Source organism: Gobius niger (assembly GCF_951799975.1).
Source record: "Gobius niger genome assembly, contig: SCAFFOLD_140, whole genome shotgun sequence".
NCBI lineage: Eukaryota > Metazoa > Chordata > Actinopteri > Gobiiformes > Gobiidae > Gobius > Gobius niger.
In genome coordinates this window covers 801-22,613 of record NW_027639287.1, presented here as the reverse complement: position 1 = coordinate 22,613, position 21,813 = coordinate 801, and the positions used below count along the sequence as shown (strand labels likewise).

Sequence of the window (21,813 nt, the reverse complement as noted above, 5' to 3'; positions counted from 1 at the left end):
CTGTGAGGCCACACGGGCCGAGCTGAAACTGAGGTCACACGGGCCGAGCTGAAACTGAGGCCACACGGGCCGAGCTGTAACTGTGAGGCCACACGGGCCGAGCTGAAACTGTGAGGTCACACGGGCCGAGCTGAAACTGTGCAGGCGCATCTTCTACTTCCTCGTAGAAAAGGGCACTTTAACAATAGTCTTTTTTCTTCATAGTTTCTTCCTCATTTTTTCGCAGTGCAGATTGGGAGGAAACCCACAGTGTTTACACATTTCTTCACATGAGTTATAACATATGGGTGACGGGGCAGGGTGAAGGGGCAGGGTGAAGGGGCAGGGTGAAGGGGAAGGGTGATTGGGCAGAATGACGGGGCAGGGTGAAGGGGCAGGGTGAAGGGGCAGGGTGAAGGGGCAGGGTGACGGGGCAGGGGCAGGGTGAAGGGGCAGGGTGAAGGGGCAGGGTGAAGGGGAAGGGTGATTGGGCAGAATGACGGGGCAGGGTGAAGGGGAAGGGGCAGGGTGAAGGGGAAGGGGCAGGGTGAAGGGGCAGAATGACGGGGCAGGGTGAAGGGGCAGGATGACGGGGCAGGGTGAAGGGGCAGGATGACGGGGCAGGGTGAAGGGGCAGGGGCAGGGTGACGGGGCAGGGTGACGGGGCAGGGTGACGGGGCAGGGTGAAGGGGAAGGGGCAGAATGACGGGGCAGGGTGAAGGGGAAGGGGCAGGGTGAAGGGGAAGGGGCAGGGTGAAGGGGAAGGGGCAGGGTGAAGGGGCAGGGTGAAGGGGAAGGGGCAGGGTGAAGGGGCAGGGTGAAGGGGCAGAATGACGGGGCAGGGTGACGCTCCGTGGCTGGTGTTTGTCAGAGCTTTGTGGACATGTATGACACAGGTGTTGTTCACGTGTGCAGGCGTGTTTCCCTGAGGTTACAGTCACATTCCTCACACACGTGTCTTTAAATACTGCACACGCGTGTGGCTTCACTCGGGCGTGTGGCTTCACTCGGGCGCGTGGCTTCACTCGGGCGTGTGGCTTCAGTAAAGGTAAGGTTCATGGCTGACTCTAGAGCCGGGACATTCATCAGAATCACAGATCTCTGCTTTGGTTCCATGGTCGTCCTGGGACTGTTTGATCGTCAGGTTTACAGACGTGTCTAAACTGGAGGAAAGTGTTTTTGTTGGAGCTGAAGTTCGTGTAAAAGCTGTAAGTAAATCTCTGATCATCTCGTGTAGAGGTCGACTGATGAGGCCGATATGACACATTTCGTGTCTTTCTTGTATGAAACTTCTAAACTGTAAAATGTGTTGAACTGTGACAGCAGGGGGCGCTGTATTAGCGGCTTAAAAACATTCCTGTCCTGGTTCCTCTTGTCTCCAGTGAGACATTAATACAGATGCTCCATTTCCATTATAAACAACTACAGATCATTTACCAAGTATATTTATTAATAAAGTCATGTAAAAAACCTTTTCTGCACTAAATATCCTCAGCTACAGGACAGGCTTTAGGTAACATTAGTATAAACGTCTCACATGTTCCATCAGTTATTTCATGATATAAAACACAAACACGTTCACGTGATTCAATCATAGTTTCTGGAGTCTAGAGTCTCTTGGTATCGGTTAAAATCGGATATCGGCGATACTAAAACCCCCAGTATCGGTAAATAATCTATTACTACTGCAAAACCACATCATCAGTCGGTAAAACTGACCAGTCTCACGACAGTCTAACCCAGAACAATCCAGCGCTTGGTGAGTTCTGCTTCACAATGACAGGAGGAGGAGCCGGTCATCCCTGTGGTAACTTACAACACCTCCCGCTTAGAACCCCAAGCCAGTCATCCCTGTGGTAACTTACAACACCTCCCGCTTAAAACCCCAAGCCAGTCATCCCTGTGGTAACTTACAACACCTCCCGCTTAAAACCCCAAGCCGGTCATCCCTGTGGTAACTTACAACACCTCCCGCTTAAAACCCCAAGCCAGTCATCCCTGTGGTAACTTACAACACCTCCCGCTTAAAACCCCAAGCCGGTCATCCCTGTGGTAACTTACAACACCTCCCGCTTAAAACCCCAAGCCAGTCATCCCTGTGGTAACTTACAACACCTCCCGCTTAAAACCCCAAGCCGGTCATCCCTGTGGTAACTTACAACACCTCCCGCTTAAAACCCCAAGCCGGTCATCCCTGTGGTAACTTACAACACCTCCCGCTTAGAACCCCAAGCCAGTCATCCCTGTGGTAACAACACCTCCCGCTTAAAACCCCAAGCCAGTCATCCCTGTGGTAACTTACAACACCTCCCGCTTAAAACCCCAAGCCGGTCATCCCTGTGGTAACTTACAACACCTCCCGCTTAAAACCCCAAGCCGGTCATCCCTGTGGTAACTTACAACACCTCCCGCTTAGAACCCCAAGCCGGTCATCTCTGTGGTAACTTACAACACCTCCCGCTTAGAACCCGAAGCCGGTCATCCCTCTGGTAACTTACAACACCTCCCGCTTAGAACCCCAAGCCAGTCATCCCTGTGGTAACTTACAACACCTCCCGCTTAGAACCCCAAGCCGGTCATCCCTGTGGTAACTTACAACACCTCCCGCTTAAAACCCCAAGCCGGTCATCCCTGTGGTAACTTACAACACCTCCCGCTTAGAACCCCAAGCCGGTCATCCCTGTGGTAACTTACAACACCTCCCGCTTAAAACCCCAAGCCAGTCATCCCTGTGGTAACAACACCTCCCGCTTAAAACCCCAAGCCAGTCATCCCTCTGGTAACTTACAACACCTCCCGCTTAGAACCCCAAGCCAGTCATCCCTGTGGTAACTTACAACACCTCCCGCTTAGAACCCCAAGCCAGTCATCCCTGTGGTAACTTACAACACCTCCCGCTTAAAACCCCAAGCCGGTCATCCCTGTGGTAACTTACAACACCTCCCGCTTAGAACCCCAAGCCGGTCATCCCTGTGGTAACTTACAACACCTCCCGCTTAGAACCCCAAGCCAGTCATCCCTGTGGTAACTTACAACACCTCCCGCTTAAAGCCCCAAGCCGGTCATCCCTGTGGTAACTTACAACACCTCCCGCTTAGAACCCCAAGCCAGTCATCCCTGTGGTAACTTACAACACCTCCCGCTTAGAACCCCAAGCCGGTCATCCCTGTGGTAACTTACAACACCTCCCGCTTAAAACCCCAAGCCGGTCATCCCTGTGGTAACTTACAACACCTCCCGCTTTAAACCCCAAGCCGGTCATCCCTGTGGTAACTTACAACACCTCCCGCTTTAAACCCCAAGCCGGTCATCCCTGTGGTAACTTACAACACCTCCCACTTAAAACCCCAAGCCAGTCATCCCTGTGGTAACTTACAACACCTCCCGCTTAGAACCCCAAGCCAGTCATCCCTGTGGTAACTTACAACACCTCCCGCTTAGAACCCCAAGCCAGTCATCCCTGTGGTAACTTACAACACCTCCCGCTTAAAACCCCAAGCCAGTCATCCCTGTGGTAACAACACCTCCCGCTTAGAACCCCAAAGGCAGAAGGATCGTGAGGCTGAGCTCTCGTCAGTCCTTGAAATCCATGCGATTAGGTGTAACTGGCGCCAGGCCGCACCCATATCCGGTGAAGAGCACACAGGCAGGTACATATCTGGTCCTCAGTGACCCGCGGGGACAGACAAAGCTTTTCTGTATCGGTGCATCTGTATTTATGTCGGCCTGAGCTCGTGAACAATGCGGTGGTTTAGTCTGTGCTTGTGTGTCCACAGAGTGTCGTCAGTGGTTTAGTCTGTGCTTGTGTGTCCACAGAGTGTCGTCAGTGGTTTAGTCTGTGCTTGTGTGTCCACAGAGTGTCGTCAGTGGTTTAGTCTGTGCTTGTGTGTCCACAGAGTGTCATCAGTGGTTTAGTCTGTGCTTGTGTGTCCACAGAGTGTCGTCAGTGGTTTAGTCTGTGCTTGTGTGTTCACAGAGTGTCGTCAGTGGTTTAGTCTGTGCTTGTGTGTCCACAGAGTGTCGTCAGTGGTTTAGTCTGTGCTTGTGTGTCCACAGAGTGTCATCAGTGGTTTAGTCTGTGCTTGTGTGTCCACAGAGTGTCGTCAGTGGTTTAGTCTGTGCTTGTGTGTCCACAGAGTGTCGTCAGTCGTTGAGTCTGTGCTTGTGTGTCCACAGAGTGTCATCAGTGGTTGAGTCTGTGCTTGTGTGTCCACAGAGTGTCGTCAGTGGTTTAGTCTGTGCTTGTGTGTCCACAGAGTGTCGTCAGTGGTTTAGTCTGTGCTTGTGTGTCCACAGAGTGTCGTCAGTGGTTTAGTCTGTGCTTGTGTGTCCACAGAGTGTCGTCAGTGGTTTAGTCTGTGCTTGTGTGTTCACAGAGTGTCGTCAGTGGTTTAGTCTGTGCTTGTGTGTCCACAGAGTGTCGTCAGTGGTTTAGTCTGTGCTTGTGTGTCCACAGAGTGTCGTCAGTGGTTTAGTCTGTGCTTGTGTGTCCACAGAGTGTCATCAGTGGTTTAGTCTGTGCTTGTGTGTCCACAGAGTGTCGTCAGTGGTTTAGTCTGTGCTTGTGTGTCCACAGAGTGTTGTCAGTGGTTTAGTCTGTGCTTGTGTGTCCACAGAGTGTCGTCAGTGGTTTAGTCTGTGCTTGTGTGTCCACAGAGTGTCGTCAGTGGTTTAGTGTGTGCTTGTGTGTCCACAGAGTGTCGTCAGTGGTTTAGTCTGTGCTTGTGTGTCCACAGAGTGTTGTCAGTGGTTTAGTCTGTGCTTGTGTGTCCACAGAGTGTCGTCAGTGGTTTAGTCTGTGCTTGTGTGTCCACAGAGTGTCATCAGTGGTTTAGTCTGTGCTTGTGTGTCCACAGAGTGTCGTCAGTGGTTTAGTCTGTGCTTGTGTGTCCACAGAGTGTCGTCAGACGTAACTCAGCTGTGACTCCGCCTGACACGCCCCTCCTGGACCTGACCTCCTGGACCTGACCTCCTGGATCATGCGGCCGAGCTGCTGTGCTGGTGTGTGCAGCGCCCCCCTGTGGTGGACGCTGGTCTTATTGCTGATGGCTCCTCTGGGGGTGCAGGGGGACGGCCAGAGCTCCCAGACTCTGGTGCTTCAGGAGCTGCTCACTCGTTATGGAGAGAACGGAACCATCTCTGTGCCTCAGCTGCGCTCCCTGCTGGCCGTCCTCAGCCAGGGCTTAGAGAGCAGCTTAACCACTGAGCCACAGGCCAACAGCTCCAGGGTAAGACTTTAGACATATGTGGCCCGCAGCGCACTCACACCTACGTCTGTCTGTTCTGTGCTCAGATTATTATTAAATCTGTTTTTCCTGTCAGGTTTCCTGATCCCTGCTCTGGTTCTATGTGACATTAGATCAATACGGATTTAACTGAGGCTCAAATTAACTATTATTGGTCATAGTTAAATCCTGACAAACTACAACGTAAACAACATGAATAATTACATTTTGATAAAGGTGCATTAAGCATCTTTCATGTCATTCATATTAATACAGATTTGACCGCTCTGTGGTCTGTGTGTGATTGAGCCATCTCCATGGCTACATTAAAAACCTGAAATAAACTGATCCTGAACATGGATGTTCTGTTTCTTGTCAGTGTTTGTCCACAGACACACTGGCCGTGTTTCACATTGAGGAGCAGTCCCACCTGGACGGGCAGCGTCTGCAGGAGCTTTGTCCCACGATGCTGCAGCAGCTCGGCTCAGGCTCCTGCAGGAAGAGTGAAGAGGGAACCAGTGAGGAGACCTCACCAAGGCCTTCAGACGCAGAAGGTAAGAGACTGTACTCCACACAGGCTCCACAGACTCCACACAGACTCCACAGACTCCACACAGACTCCACACAGACTCCACACAGACTCCACACAGACTCCACACAGACTCCACAGACTCCACAGACTCCACAGACTCCACACAGACTCCACACAGACTCCACACAGACTCCACACAGACTCCACAGACTCCACACAGACTCCACAGACTCCACACAGACTCCACACAGACTCCACACAGGCTCCACACTGACTCCACAGACTCCACACTGACTCCACACAGACTCCACACAGACTCCACACAGACTCCACACAGACTCCACAGACTCCACACAGACTCCACACAGACTCCACACAGACTCTACACAGACTCCACAGACACCACACAGACTCCACACAGACTCCACAGACTCCACACTGACTCCACAGACTCCACACTGACTCCACACAGACTCCACACAGACTCCACACAGACTCCACACAGACTCCACACAGACTCCACACAGACTCCACACAGACTCCACACAGACTCCACACAGACTCCACACAGGCTCCACACTGACTCCACAGACTCCACACTGACTCCACACAGACTCCACACAGACTCCACTGACTCCACACAGACTCCACACAGACTCCACAGACTCCACACAGACTCCACAGACTCCACACAGACTCCACAGACTCCACACAGACTCCACACAGACTCCACACAGACTCCACACAGGCTCCACACAGACTCCACAGACTCCACACAGACTCCACACAGACTCCACACAGACTCTACACAGACTCCACAGACTCCACACAGACTCCACAGACTCCACACAGACTCCACAGACTCCACACAGACTCCACACAGACTCCACACAGGCTCCACACAGACTCCACACAGACTCCACAGACTCCACACAGGCTCCACACAGACTCCACACAGACTCCACACAGACTCCACACAGGCTCCACACAGACTCCACAGACTCCACACAGACTCCACACAGACTCCACACAGACTCCACAGACTCCACAGACTCCACACAGACTCCACAGACTCCACAGACTCCACAGACTCCACAGACTCCACACAGACTCCACACAGGCTCCACACAGACTCCACACAGACTCCACACAGACTCCACAGACTCCACACAGACTCCACACAGACTCCACAGACTCCACACAGACTCCACACAGACTCCACACAGACTCCACAGACTCCACACAGACTCCACAGACTCCACAGACTCCACAGACTCCACACAGACTCCACACAGACTCCACACAGACTCCACAGACTCCACACAGACTCCACAGACTCCACACAGACTCCACACAGACTCCACACAGACTCCACAGACTCCACACAGACTCCACAGACTCCACACAGACTCCACACAGACTCCACACAGGCTCCACACAGACTCCACACAGACTCCACACAGACTCCACACAGACTCCACACAGACTCCACACAGACTCCACAGACTCCACACAGACTCCACACAGACTCCACAGACTCCACACTGACTCCACAGACTCCACACAGACTCCACAGACTCCACAGACTCCACACTGACTCCACACTGACTCCACACAGACTCCACACAGACTCCACACAGACTCCACACAGACTCCACACAGACTCCACACAGACTCCACACAGACTCCACAGACTCCACAGACTCCACACTGACTCCACACAGACTCCACACAGACTCCACACAGACTCCACACAGACTCCACAGACTCCACACAGGCTCCACAGACTCCACAGACTCCACACAGACTCCACACAGACTCCACACAGACTCCACAGACTCCACAGACTCCACAGACTCCACACTGACTCCACACTGACTCCACACAGACTCCACACAGACTCCACACAGACTCCACACAGACTCCACACAGACTCCACACAGACTCCACAGACTCCACACAGACTCCACACAGACTCCACACAGACTCCACACAGACTCCACACAGACACCACAGACTCCACACAGACTCCACACTGACTCCACACAGACTCCACAGACTCCACACAGACTCCACAGACTCCACACTGACTCCACACAGACTCCACACAGACTCCACACAGACTCCACACAGACTCCACACAGACTCCACACAGACTCCACACAGACTCCACACAGACTCCACACAGACTCCACACAGACTCCACACAGACTCCACAGACTCCACACAGACTCCACACAGACTCCACACAGACTCCACACAGACTCCACACAGACTCCACACAGACTCCACACAGACTCCACACAGACTCCACACAGACTCCACACAGACTCCACACAGACTCCACACAGACTCCACACAGACTCCACACAGACTCCACACAGACTCCACACTGACTCCACACAGACTCCACACAGACTCCACACAGACTCCACACAGACTCCACACAGACTCCACACAGACTCCACAGACTCCACAGACTCCACACAGACTCCACACAGACTCCACAGACTCCACACAGACTCCACACAGACTCCACAGACTCCACACAGACTCCACACAGACTCCACACAGACTCCACACAGACTCCACACTGACTCCACACTGACTCCACACAGACTCCACACAGACTCCACACAGACTCCACAGACTCCACACAGACTCCACACAGACTCCACACAGACTCCACACAGACTCCACAGACTCCACACAGACTCCACACAGACTCCACACAGGCTCCACACAGACTCCACAGACTCCACAGACTCCACACAGACTCCACACAGACTCCACACAGACTCCACACAGACTCCACACAGACTCCACACAGACTCCACAGACTCCACAGACTCCACACAGACTCCACAGACTCCACACAGACTCCACACAGACACCACAGACTCCACACAGACTCCACACAGACTCCACAGACTCCACACAGACTCCACAGACTCCACAGACTCCACACAGACTCCACACAGACTCCACACAGACTCCACACAGACTCCACACAGACTCCACAGACTCCACACAGACTCCACAGACTCCACAGACTCCACACAGACTCCACACAGACTCCACACTGACTCCACACAGACTCCACACAGACTCCACACAGACTCCACACAGACTCCACACAGACTCCACAGACTCCACACAGACTCCACACAGACTCCACACAGACTCCACAGACTCCACACAGGCTCCTGCAGGAAGAGGGAACCAGTGAAGAGACCTCACCAAGGCCTTCAGACGTAGAAGGTAAAGGACTGACTCACCACACAGGCACCGACTGACCGGACAGGATGGAGATCAGAGTTCTCTTACGTTCCCTCTGACCTCCTCACTCTGACCTCCTCACTCTGACCTCCTCACCCTGACCTCCTCACCCTGACCTCCTCACCCTGACCTCCTCACCCTGACCTCCTCACTCTGACCTCCTCACTCTGACCTCCTCACTCTGACCTCCTCACCCTGACCTCCTCACCCTGACCTCCTCACTCTGACCTCCTCACTCTGACCTCCTCACCCTGACCTCCTCACCCTGACCTCCTCACTCTGACCTCCTCACTCTGACCTCCTCACCCTGACCTCCTCACCCTGACCTCCTCACCCTGACCTCCTCACTCTGACCTCCTCGCTCTGACCTCCTCGCCCTGACCTCCTCACCCTGACCTCCTCACCCTGACCTCCTCACTCTGACCTCCTCACTCTGACCTCCTCACTCTGACCTCCTCACTCTGACCTCCTCACTCTGACCTCCTCACTCTGACCTCCTCACTCTGACCTCCTCACCCTGACCTCCTCACCCTGACCTCCTCACTCTGACCTCCTCGCCCTGACCTCCTCACCCTGACCTCCTCACCCTGACCTCCTCACTCTGACCTCCTCACTCTGACCTCCTCACTCTGACCTCCTCACTCTGACCTCCTCACTCTGACCTCCTCACTCTGACCTCCTCACCCTGACCTCCTCACTCTGACCTCCTCACTCTGACCTCCTCACTCTGTCCACAGTGTGGGGCTATGCTTTCCTGAGTGTCACAGTGATCAACATGTCCGCTCTCACCGGAGTCTTGTTTGCTCCGCTCATGAAGACGCCTCACTCTGACCTCCTCACCCTGACCTCCTCGCTCTGACCTCCTCACCCTGACCTCCTCGCTCTGTCCACAGTGTGGGGCTATGCTTTCCTGAGTGTCACAGTGATCAACATGTCCGCTCTCACCGGAGTCTTGTTTGCTCCGCTCATGAAGACGCGTCATATGCACAAAGTGCTAACCTTTTTCATCGCTCTGGCCATTGGCACGTTGTTCTCCACTGCCATCCTCCAGCTCCTGCCAGAGGTTATATGCCCTTATATGGTCTTCCTCCTGTCCATGTGCTGATTAATGTTTGGACTGTAATCATGGGCCGATTGAGTGCGGTTTTGGTGGTTGGTTCTTCTGCTCTACTCACTGTGTCTAAAAGCTCCAAACAATCAACTTTACTCCGGAGTGCTGAATTAAAGAAACACTTTAAAAATGCTATTTCAGTGGAGGATCTTATTTGTGATGGAGTTGCTGAACAAAAGTCATTTATCCAGGACCCAAGAAGGTCCTCCATGCTCTGGAGGTCTTTATTACCATAAGCAATTGGACTCCAGGTTTCCCCTGAGGCTTCGACTAGTGCTGCTCAGTCAGTGAATATTTATCTGTAGGAAAGAGAAGGAGCCTCGGACGGAAGCATTTTGATTTGGATGAACATTGGTCCAGTGTAGTTTTTGGCAGCCCTTTAGGTTTGAATGTTTTGGACGAAAATGCTTTTAGTTTTAGTCACGTTTTAGTGAGTTTTATTATAAAAGGTTATAATTAATTTCTTAAGTGTTGGAAATTGGGATAAATAATAGTAATCTCTTGGCTTTATAGCTTTTTAATACAGATTACACAACAATAGACACGGACGTAAGTGTCCAACGTTGGGAAGGTTCCTTAAAAACAGACAGTCCTGGAGAGACAGAGAACACTGAGTCATGTGAGCCCCAAAGGCCATCAACAAAGACTCCGCCCCTGCTCTCCTGCTCCTGCGGTGAGCTGACACCGTGTCACTTTGTTTACCCAGTAACGAGAACAGCGTTGTAACGACGGGGAGCGTAATCCATTCGATTATTCCATTACTGAACAAATAACGCCGTTCTTTTAAACAGCTTTATTCCAAACACTGGGAGTGTCATTGTGAACTGGACATTGACCTAAACTCATAAACGTCTCGTCACGTTTCAGGCAAAGAGCTGTTTTTAGCTCATTATTGTTGTTGTCATGAAAAAAGGGGCGTCAATGAAATGGTATCGTATCAACTTCTTCTTTGAAAACAACACTGCATTTGTCCCACAATAGACAGAAGAGAAGTGTGGTCATGTTTAGGCAGAGCGGTGAGGGTTGGGCCACATGTCTTAGCTTTATGACACAACACTCTGCACTCTCATTCTACTGAAACTGAATCAGCTCACTTTAAATGATTGTAATGATTTGTGCAAGGGGAGCGTTGGGTCATGTTCTGAAGGGTTGACACACTGACACTTGTCTAACCCTGTGTTCTGTCTGCTCTTTGTGTGCTCAGTGTGGGGCTATGGGTTCCTGTGTGTGACCCTCATCTCTCTGTGCTCTCTGGCGGGGGCCTGTGTGGTTCCCTTCATGAAGAAAACCTTTTACAAGCGCCTGCTGCTCTACTTTATCGCCCTGGCCATTGGCACGCTGTACTCCAACGCTCTGTTTCAGCTCATCCCAGAGGTAGCGTCCCCTACTTCCCCCAACGCATCTCAACACCAAGCGAAAGGCAAACGTTCTGATGACAAGATGATTATAAAGCTTACAAGTAGGGCTGCAACTAACCAAGAAGCATGACCTTTATCACTGCTTTCTGCTCAGACCAGCTGGACAGAGTCTAAGATTTCAGTGTTTAATGACTTAAACATTCTGTTTTGCAACCGCTGAGTCACTGAAAGGTCAAATACACACAAATATCCACTTTTTCTGGAGGCCGAACCAATAACGACCGACACAGAGAAATGACAAGGTTACGTGGCTTCACCACAGTGTTAGAGTTCAATCAACAGTGACTTGTACAGAAGTTATGAGCCAAGACGAATCATGGATGAAGTAGTTGAGTATTTTCCCTCTGCGTTCTCGTGAGTTTATGTTCATTACACTCATTGTCACGTCTGCTAAAGCTGATTGGTTTATTTCACTGATAATCTGTGCACGTTGGGCTTGTTCAAACGGCTCCTATTGCTCCACACAACAAAGAGTAATAAAAATGAAATATACTGGAAAAGCGATAAAGATGTGACGATATGTGACATAAACGCAACCACAACGCAACAAAGTTACTATCAGTTTTGTTGGTCTCAGCTTTCAAATGAGGCCTAAAGGCATTCAGCTCCATCAAGAAGCTTTGGATTTGGGTAAAGTTGAACAGGAGAAAATGTGCTTGGTTCACGTGGGGTTGAAGAGTGTAATAAATTATTGGTTGTTGCAGCCTTTACTTAAACCCAAACGTCAAACCTGTTCCATGTGGACGTGTAGATGTGTACATGGAAAAGTAATTAGTTTGAAACACGAGACGGAGCATCTGGAGTGAGGAGTTTCTCTTAATCTTGGTTAATTCTCTGGTTTTGCTTGGTCCATTGTCTGCTTCTGTCTGAGTGTTTGTTCCAGTGACGTCTCTCTCTTTAAGGCCTTTGGCTTTGACCCCATGGTGGACTTCTACGTGTCCAAGTCGGCCGTGGTGTTTGCCGGCTTCTACCTGTTCTTCTTCACCGAGAAGGTCCTCAAAGTCCTGCTCAAGCCCAAAGCCGGGGTGAGTGGTTTCTGTGCATGCAGAGGTGGAGTTCTCTGAGCTAATGTCTGTGTGTAACTCTGTCAGAGCCCTGGACACAGCCATTACCCCCCGGCTGAGCGATACTCCGAGCCCTGCAGCGACGTGGAGGAGGGCGATAAAGACAAGCCACAGCAGAACGGAGAGATCAGCAGTCCTGCTCTGGAGCCAGGAGAGGGCGCTCTCATGCTCTGCCCAGCGCAGACGCCACAGGTACGTCTGCCATTTCAAAGGTGAAATCAGAACGGAGCTGAAATGTCACAGTGCTGCTGCTGCTTTAGGATTGTAATAGGTCGCGTTCACGTGACGTCACATCCGTCCTAAGAGCCGACAGTTTAAACTAAGCCATTGGAAACTGTCTTGGTTTGTCGCTCAGTTCTGTCATTCCTGAGGCCGATTCACATGAAACAAAAACTGTCCCAAAGTTGAAAGCCGTCTCTTCAGCTCAGATTAACTATGGTCTAATTATTTCCTCATAAAGGCGTCTGAAAGTGGAGACGATATTCAGAAACATGAGTGTGATGTGGGTCAGTATAATAAGAATAATGTGAATCCAGTCACTGTTAAATAGTGATCAGGGAAACATTTGGACATTTGCTTTTGGGAAATTACTGAAAACAGACCGACTGAAATCCAACCTAGAACAGGATCACGATCACACACACGACAGAAGGTGTGAATATGTGAACAGTATTCGGCTGTGGGTGTGTTCAGATAAATGCTGTTGAATCAGCGAGGCGTGGTCCGAGTTGATAAATGATTAACTCCATTACTGTGTGGAAAGGGTTCAGTATAATATAAGAAAGATTGTTATTGCGATATGCCAGATGCTTTTTCATTGTTTAACCCACTGACCTCCTGCACGACAAAGTCTTGATAATATTTAAAATGGTGCATCACAAAGTTCAGAGCAACGACCTGAAACACACTGAGCCAATGACATGAGATAAGCCTTTATTGTCTCCAGACAGACACAAACACATTACGACCAGAGTGTTAAACAAGCGCAGAGCTGCACATCAGGGAAAGAAGAAGTTATTGCACACTTAATCACAGCATTATCCCCAAAAATCTTAAAGTACAGGAACTATTGCACGGTCACAAGTTTCTATTACACATCTCCTGTTTGCTCTGAATAAAGTGCAGTTAATGTTGCACTCTTTACATTACATAACCTTCCTTTACAACACCATTAAGATCGACGGAGGAATAAAAGTATCTTGTATCTGTTCCTTTATGTGTCCACCTGTACCTCTTTCCTGAAGACATTGACACCGGGCTCACACCAAGCGGAAAAAAACACTTTCCGTCGCTCAGCTTACGATACTTCTTTCGCCAGACCCTTGTGTAGGAGCACGTGGAGGTGGGGCTGAAGTGCATGAGCCAATTACGCAGCAGGTGTCAGATTTTGTTCTGTGGTTGGTGGTCGCCGCCGGAAACGGCTCTGTTGGGTGCGTAGCGTTTAAATCTTTCTAACGCTAGTCGCCGCTCCGGCCGCCTGCATCAGGTCGCTCTCCTGTGGGTTTTCGGAGGCTTCTTTCCGGCAGCATAGGGATTGAATGGACGCTCACCGCTCTCTTCTCTTCAGCCGGTCTGGGTGTGAGCGCGGTGTAAGTCATAATGATCGGACAGAATGTGGGTGAAGTCTCCTCGACCATGTCCCAGGTACCAAATGTGTTTCCCACTGCCTTCAACAGAGGAGTTATGTGTGACTTAGGTTTAACGGACAGATTTCTGATTATAGATTGAATATTTCACAACAAAAAGGTATGAGGTGATTTTCACAGACTTCTGATCGAGCATATTAGCTGCTTTCACAGTAACTTTAGCCATGATATTAATATATTACATTACAGAGATCTCTCATTCAGAGCATCAGACATAACAATGCTAAGGTTTTCTCTTTAAACTGATCAAATGGCTACATAACATCATTTACACAGCAAACTGTTGCCTAAAGGCCTATTCATACTCCACAAGACGCAAGAACTTTGTTCTTGAGGCAAAAAGAACAAGAACAAAGTTCATCTGGGCTGTGACATCCTGCCACCCCCCCTGTTTCAGCCAAAACAAGGAATTACAGAAATGAAACGTTAGTGTTAAAAGCTTAGCTCTATTTCACTCAATGAATCATGTTGTTTGACGTCTGTGTAGGCTCACAGCTGTACAGACGTTGTCCATCCAAGAACCGTCATTGAACATGTTTGTTGTCATTTCCGGATCTTTGAAGGGTCTAACCAGTGCAGAGATACAAGCTTGGCATCCCCTTTCTGTCCATGAGCCGGACCACTTTTTTATCACTGGCTTCTTTGACTTGGTAAAACTTTCACGCAGATAACGCCAGGCTCTTCTGCGTTCCTCTTCGTCCTTACCCAAAACGTCCGCCATTTTTCTGCCAGAAGTTTACTGCTGCGAGCTTTGCCTCGAAACTATCCATGTTGTCTTCCGCACTGGGTTAGGAAGTAAACATTGGATTCTCGCTTCCCAGTTCCGACAAATTAACTAAAAATCCAGGCAATAACAGCAAAGTGTTTGCATCCTGAAAAAAAAGTTCTGCTAAGCTGAGGTGTCAGAACAAAATCAAAATCACGTTATTTTAAAGTTCTTGTGGCGCATGAATAGACCGTAACGATGCATTTGCCATCTGCACATTGATATGAGAGTGTAAAGGAGTCGTTTATCGCCTACTACAAAGAACAACAGCAGCACAAAGACCGATGACGTGAAATGTGGAGTTCACCGTAAACCAATGGACCCACCACAGTAGCTTTGTCGTTGCTTGTCTGTTTCGTCTCATGAAAACTCCACGGCAGCTTCTGCACTTCAACCTCTGCTGCAGCTGCAAGAATCTCCAAAAAAACAAAGAATATCCGTGCAATCCACCGTTCTTCAGAGAGTTGTTTTCCAGAGTTTTGAGAAGCCGCATGCGAGTGAACGTGACCAATGAGGAGCCTCAGCATGACTTCAGCATGCTCTGTCACAGTGTGTGTGTATGTGCTGGGACCATGTGACTGCCATCTACTGGTCACTGTCATGTTTGTGTTTGTGCATTAACGCTGGGCTCATTAAAACTCTGATGCATAAAACGACAGTGATTCTCCACATTCACATCCTCCTCCTAAAGTGTGTGTCTCTGTCCCCGTAGGACTCCCAGCGCTCGGACCCGGGGGCTCGCTCTAAGGGCCGAGGTGGAGGCTGTTATTGGCTGAAAGGAGCCACTTACTCAGACATCGGGACTCTGGCTTGGATGATCACCCTGAGCGACGGTCTGCACAACTTCATCGACGGACTGGCCATCGGCGCCTCTTTCACCGCCTCAGTGTTCCAGGGCATCAGCACCTCCGTGGCCATCCTCTGTGAGGAGTTTCCTCATGAGCTCGGTCAGTGTTTTTATCTCTGTGAGGAGTTTCCTCATGAGCTCGGTCAGTGTTTTTATCTCTGTGAGGAGTTTCCTCATGAGCTCGGTCAGTGTTTTTATCTCTGTGAGGAGTTTCCTCATGAGCTCGGTCAGTGTTTTTATCTCTGTGAGGAGTTTCCTCATGAGCTCGGTCAGTGTTTTTATCTCTGAGGAGTTCCTTCACGAGCTCGGTCAGTGTTTTTATCTCTGTGAGGAGTTCCTTCACGAGCTCGGTCAGTGTTTTTATCTCTGTGAGGAGTTTCCTCATGAGCTCGGTCAGTGTTTTTATCTCTGTGAGGAGTTTCCTCATGAGCTCGGTCAGTGTTTTTATCTCTGTGAGGAGTTTCCTCATGAGCTCGGTCAGTGTTTTTATCTCTGTGAGGAGTTTCCTCATGAGCTCGGTCAGTGTTTTTATCTCTGTGAGGAGTTTCCTCATGAGCTCGGTCAGTGTTTTTATCTCTGAGGAGTTCCTTCATGAGCTCGGTCAGTGTTTTTATCTCTGTGAGGAGTTTCCTCATGAGCTCGGTCAGTGTTTTTATCTCTGAGGAGTTCCTTCACGAGCTCGGTCAGTGTTTTTATCTCTGTGAGGAGTTCCTTCACGAGCTCGGTCAGTGTTTTTATCTCTGTGAGGAGTTCCTTCATGAGCTCGGTCAGTGTTTTTATCTCTGTGAGGAGTTCCTTCATGAGCTCGGTCAGTGTTTTTATCTCTGAGTTCCTTCACGAGCTCGGTCAGTGTTTTTATCTCTGTGAGGAGTTCCTTCATGAGCTCGGTCAGTGTTTTTATCTCTGTGAGGAGTTCCTTCATGAGCTCGGTCAGTGTTTTTATCTCTGTGAGGAGTTCCTTCACGAGCTCGGTCAGTGTTTTTATCTCTGTGAGGAGTTCCTTCATGAGCTCGGTCAGTGTTTTTATCTCTGAGGAGTTCCTTCACGAGCTCGGTCAGTGTTTTTATCTCTGTGAGGAGTTCCTTCATGAGCTCGGTCAGTGTTTTTATCTCTGTGAGGAGTTCCTTCATGAGCTCGGTCAGTGTTTTTATCTCTGAGTTCCTTCACGAGCTCGGTCAGTGTTTTTATCTCTGTGAGGAGTTCCTTCATGAGCTCGGTCAGTGTTTTTATCTCTGAGGAGTTCCTTCATGAGCTCGGTCAGTGTTTTTATCTCTGAGGAGTTCCTTCACGAGCTCGGTCAGTGTTTTTATCTCTGAGGAGTTCCTTCATGAGCTCGGTCAGTGTTTTTATCTCTGTGAGGAGTTCCTTCACGAGCTCGGTCAGTGTTTTTATCTCTCTGAGGAGTTCCTTCACGAGCTCGGTCAGTGTTTTTATCTCTGAGGAGTTCCTTCATGAGCTCGGTCAGTGTTTTTATCTCTCTGAGGAGTTCCTTCATGAGCTCGGTCAGTGTTTTTATCTCTGAGGAGTTCCTTCACGAGCTCGGTCAGTGTTTTTATCTCTGAGGAGTTCCTTCATGAGCTCGGTCAGTGTTTTTATCTCTGAGGAGTTCCTTCATGAGCTCGGTCAGTGTTTTTATCTCTCAGGAGTTCCTTCATGAGCTCGGTCAGTGTTTTTATCTCTGTGAGGAGTTCCTTCACGAGCTCGGTCAGTGTTTTTATCTCTGTGAGGAGTTCCTTCATGAGCTCGGTTAGTGTTTTTATCTCTGTGAGGAGTTCCTTCATGAGCTCGGTCAGTGTTTTTATCTCTGTGAGGAGTTCCTTCATGAGCTCGGTCAGTGTTTTTATCTCTGTGAGGAGTTCCTTCATGAGCTCGGTCAGTGTTTTTATCTCTGTGAGGAGTTCCTTCACGAGCTCGGTCAGTGTTTTTATCTCTGTGAGGAGTTCCTTCATGAGCTCGGTCAGTGTTTTTATCTCTGAGGAGTTCCTTCATGAGCTCGGTCAGTGTTTTTATCTCTGAGGAGTTCCTTCACGAGCTCGGTCAGTGTTTTTATCTGTGAGGAGTTTCTTCATGAGCTCGGTCAGAGTTTTTATCTCTGTGAGGAGTTCCTTCACGAGCTCGGTCAGTGTTTTTATCTCTGTGAGGAGTTCCTTCATGAGCTCGGTCAGTGTTTTTATCTCTGTGAGGAGTTCCTTCACGAGCTCGGTCAGTGTTTTTATCTCTGTGAGGAGTTCCTTCATGAGCTCGGTCAGTGTTTTTATCTCTGTGAGGAGTTCCTTCACGAGCTCGGTCAGTGTTTTTATCTCTGTGAGGAGTTCCTTCACGAGCTCGGTCAGTGTTTTTATCTCTGAGGAGTTCCTTCACGAGCTCGGTCAGTGTTTTTATCTCTGTGAGGAGTTCCTTCATGAGCTCGGTCAGTGTTTTTATCTCTGTGAGGAGTTCCTTCACGAGCTCGGTCAGTGTTTTTATCTCTGAGTTCCTTCACGAGCTCGGTCAGTGTTTTTATCTCTGAGTTCCTTTATGAGCTCGGTCAGTGTTTTTATCTCTGTGAGGAGTTCCTTCATGAGCTCGGTCAGTGTTTTTATCTCTGTGAGGAGTTCCTTCACGAGCTCGGTCAGTGTTTTTATCTCTGAGTTCCTTTATGAGCTCGGTCAGTGTTTTTATCTCTGAGGAGTTCCTTCACGAGCTCGGTCAGTGTTTTTATCTCTGAGTTCCTTTATGAGCTCGGTCAGTGTTTTTATCTCTGTGAGGAGTTCCTTCACGAGCTCGGTCAGTGTTTTTATCTCTGTGAGGAGTTCCTTCATGAGCTCGGTCAGTGTTTTTATCTCTGTGAGGAGTTCCTTCATGAGCTCGGTCAGTGTTTTTATCTCTGTGAGGAGTTCCTTCATGAGCTCGGTCAGTGTTTTTATCTCTGTGAGGAGTTCCTTCATGAGCTCGGTCAGTGTTTTTATCTCTGTGAGGAGTTCCTTCACGAGCTCGGTCAGTGTTTTTATCTCTGTGAGGAGTTCCTTCATGAGCTCGGTCAGTGTTTTTATCTCTGAGGAGTTCCTTCATGAGCTCGGTCAGTGTTTTTATCTCTGAGGAGTTCCTTCACGAGCTCGGTCAGTGTTTTTATCTGTGAGGAGTTTCTTCATGAGCTCGGTCAGAGTTTTTATCTCTGTGAGGAGTTCCTTCACGAGCTCGGTCAGTGTTTTTATCTCTGTGAGGAGTTCCTTCATGAGCTCGGTCAGTGTTTTTATCTCTGTGAGGAGTTCCTTCACGAGCTCGGTCAGTGTTTTTATCTCTGTGAGGAGTTCCTTCATGAGCTCGGTCAGTGTTTTTATCTCTGTGAGGAGTTCCTTCACGAGCTCGGTCAGTGTTTTTATCTCTGTGAGGAGTTCCTTCACGAGCTCGGTCAGTGTTTTTATCTCTGAGGAGTTCCTTCACGAGCTCGGTCAGTGTTTTTATCTCTGTGAGGAGTTCCTTCACGAGCTCGGTCAGTGTTTTTATCTCTGAGTTCCTTCACGAGCTCGGTCAGTGTTTTTATCTCTGAGTTCCTTTATGAGCTCGGTCAGTGTTTTTATCTCTGTGAGGAGTTCCTTCATGAGCTCGGTCAGTGTTTTTATCTCTGTGAGGAGTTCCTTCACGAGCTCGGTCAGTGTTTTTATCTCTGAGTTCCTTTATGAGCTCGGTCAGTGTTTTTATCTCTGAGGAGTTCCTTCACGAGCTCGGTCAGTGTTTTTATCTCTCAGGAGTTTCCTGATGATTAGACCATCATTTTCAAGCAATAAAGGAAAGAAAAAGGATCTCTCTGCTGATGAGATGTGTGAAATAGTATAATGCCTTGGACGAGGTATGAAAAGCTTTGATATTTGATGAAGCGTAATCATCGCACTGTTAAGAGATTTGTGGCTTATTCAGACACACACGGGTTTGTGCCGATAAAGGGTTAGGAGCATCCAGCAGGCTCTGTTCTTTAACTTCCTTTGTTCCTCAGGTGACTTCGTGATCCTGCTGAACGCTGGCATGAGCATCCAGCAGGCTCTGTTCTTTAACTTCCTTTGTTCCTCAGGTGACTTCGTGATCCTGCTGAACGCTGGCATGAGCATCCAGCAGGCTCTGTTCTTTAACTTCCTGTCGGCCTGCTGCTGTTACCTGGGCATGTGCTTCGGGATTCTAGCCGGAAACAGCTTCTCTCCAAACTGGATCTTTGCTTTGGCCGGAGGCATGTTCCTTTACATCGCACTGGCCGACATGGTAAGTCTTTTTAGGAGTATGTAAGACAATAAGGCTCCCAGGATTTGACCACGTAGTCACTACTGAGGCACTTCAATTGTTATTTCATTTTTTATGTAGGCATGCAGATACACATATTACTTACAGGCTCTCGAATACATTGACATGAGACCGTTAAAGAAATGGAATGCATACAAAAGCAACATAAAAATAAAATGTGTTTCATCCACAGCCTAACCTGTGAGGAATAACCCACAAGGATGAACTCTGGTTTTACTAATGTACCTTTTGTTTGTTTGAAAGTTTCCAGAGATGAACGAGGTGAGCCTTGAGGAGGAACGTGAGGGCAGCAGCAGTTTCCTCCTGACGTTCTTCATCCAGAACGCTGGGCTCCTGACGGGCTTCGCCATCATGCTGCTGCTCACCATGTACTCGGGACAAATCCAGCTGGGCTAATGTGGAGTCAGAGCCAAGTGCAGCGGGTTTGCACCACGGCTCTGACCACTGTGTACACTCCAGGCCGGGACTCCTCTGAGCTCCTCAGTGCTGACCTGCCTTTGGTACAACAGGCACAAAACTCATTTATGAAACTGGAGCTCGGAACAAACGGGGACGATCAAATATTATACTGCTATTTTTCTGACCAAATATGGGCTGATGCTCGACTTGGGCGAGACTGGACCAGCACAAAACAGCCTTTGCTGTTGTTTCTCAATGAGTCCAGTTTAAATGGTTTGAGTTTCTGAGAAACGCTAATAAGAAACACTAATTAAACCCTTACCTGAACCAAGCACATTTTCTCCAGTTTGTCATTACCCAAATGTAAAAGCCTCTTGAAGAAAGCATCAAAATAGTAAAAAAAAAAGGGCAGAAAAAGAGGATGAAAAAGAAAGTGAATAAAGTGACTACAACACAAGGGAAAAGATTTATATCAATCAGTTTTGTAGGTCTTCGTTTTATAATCAGACAGTGGCCTATAGGCTGTAAACTTTAGATTTGGGTAAAACTGGAGAAAATGCACTCGTTTAAGGTGGGGTTAAGAGGTTACGGTTTACGTTTACTGGTCTTCACGAGGAGACAATCCCAGGACGATTACACTCAACAAGGACCTGTTTTAGAGCCAATAGTTTGACATCATGTAGATGCACATTTTAAATTTAACAAATGTCTGTGGAGAGAAATGTCATTTATATTTGTGTCAAACATCCAGAGCGGCAGAATCTTCCACCGCGACACTGAAGTCCTGTTTCAGGAGCTGAACAGAGTCGTGAAGATTTTTTAACAATAATACAATGTTTTTTCTATTGTTTTATTTAAAACCCGCATAAACTGAAACCTTTCAGTGTTGTCTCCGATCGAGCCTGTTAAGACTTATTTACATTCACCTGTAGGGCTGAGTATTTCCCCAATACCAGAGGCAGAAAACAGAAGATCTGCAAATGTACAATATTCATGTCATCTCCGGGAAATGTGGAAAAATGGGGTCAAAAATCAGAAAAAAATAAGTGGGGGCAAAATACAGGGAATATAAAAGTAATAACAAATCAACAAAAATGTGGGAGAAATTCAGGCAAAACAAAAGTTTAGAAAAATGGGAGTAAAATATTTGAGTTGAAATGGCCAAAAGCATCAAAACTTGTTTTCAGTTCCTGCTTTCGATATTGAATCTTTTTTAAGCCAGTAGAACCTAAAGTTGTTTTCTGATTCCGCACAAGTTTAACAATGCTTAGCCTC

General features: G+C 48.8%; 1 protein-coding gene across 1 annotated transcript; it reads left to right on the top strand.

The window, feature by feature from the left end:
• The first annotated feature begins 4,956 nt into the window (after positions 1–4,956).
• On the top strand, positions 4,957–21,063 carry slc39a14 (solute carrier family 39 member 14). The gene is made up of 8 exons (XM_079583085.1): positions 4,957–5,207; positions 5,584–5,758; positions 11,331–11,500; positions 12,447–12,569; positions 12,636–12,800; positions 15,733–15,967; positions 19,916–20,100; positions 20,383–21,063. The coding sequence occupies exons 1-8, from the start codon at positions 4,959–4,961 to the stop codon at positions 20,533–20,535; spliced, it is 1,455 nt and encodes a 484-aa protein (XP_079439211.1). The 5' UTR covers positions 4,957–4,958; the 3' UTR covers positions 20,536–21,063.
• Positions 21,064–21,813: the final 750 nt, after the last annotated feature.

Bases quoted from the DNA above. Each gene is read 5' to 3' on its own strand.
- slc39a14 (XM_079583085.1), top strand. From the start codon at position 4,959: ATGCGGCCGAGCTGCTGTGCTGGTGTGTGCAGCGCCCCCCTGTGGTGG. The intron at 5,208-5,583 runs GTAAGACTTTAG...GTTTCTTGTCAG, and splicing joins CACAGGCCAACAGCTCCAGG to TGTTTGTCCACAGACACACT. The intron at 5,759-11,330 runs GTAAGAGACTGT...TTGTGTGCTCAG, and splicing joins AAGGCCTTCAGACGCAGAAG to TGTGGGGCTATGGGTTCCTG.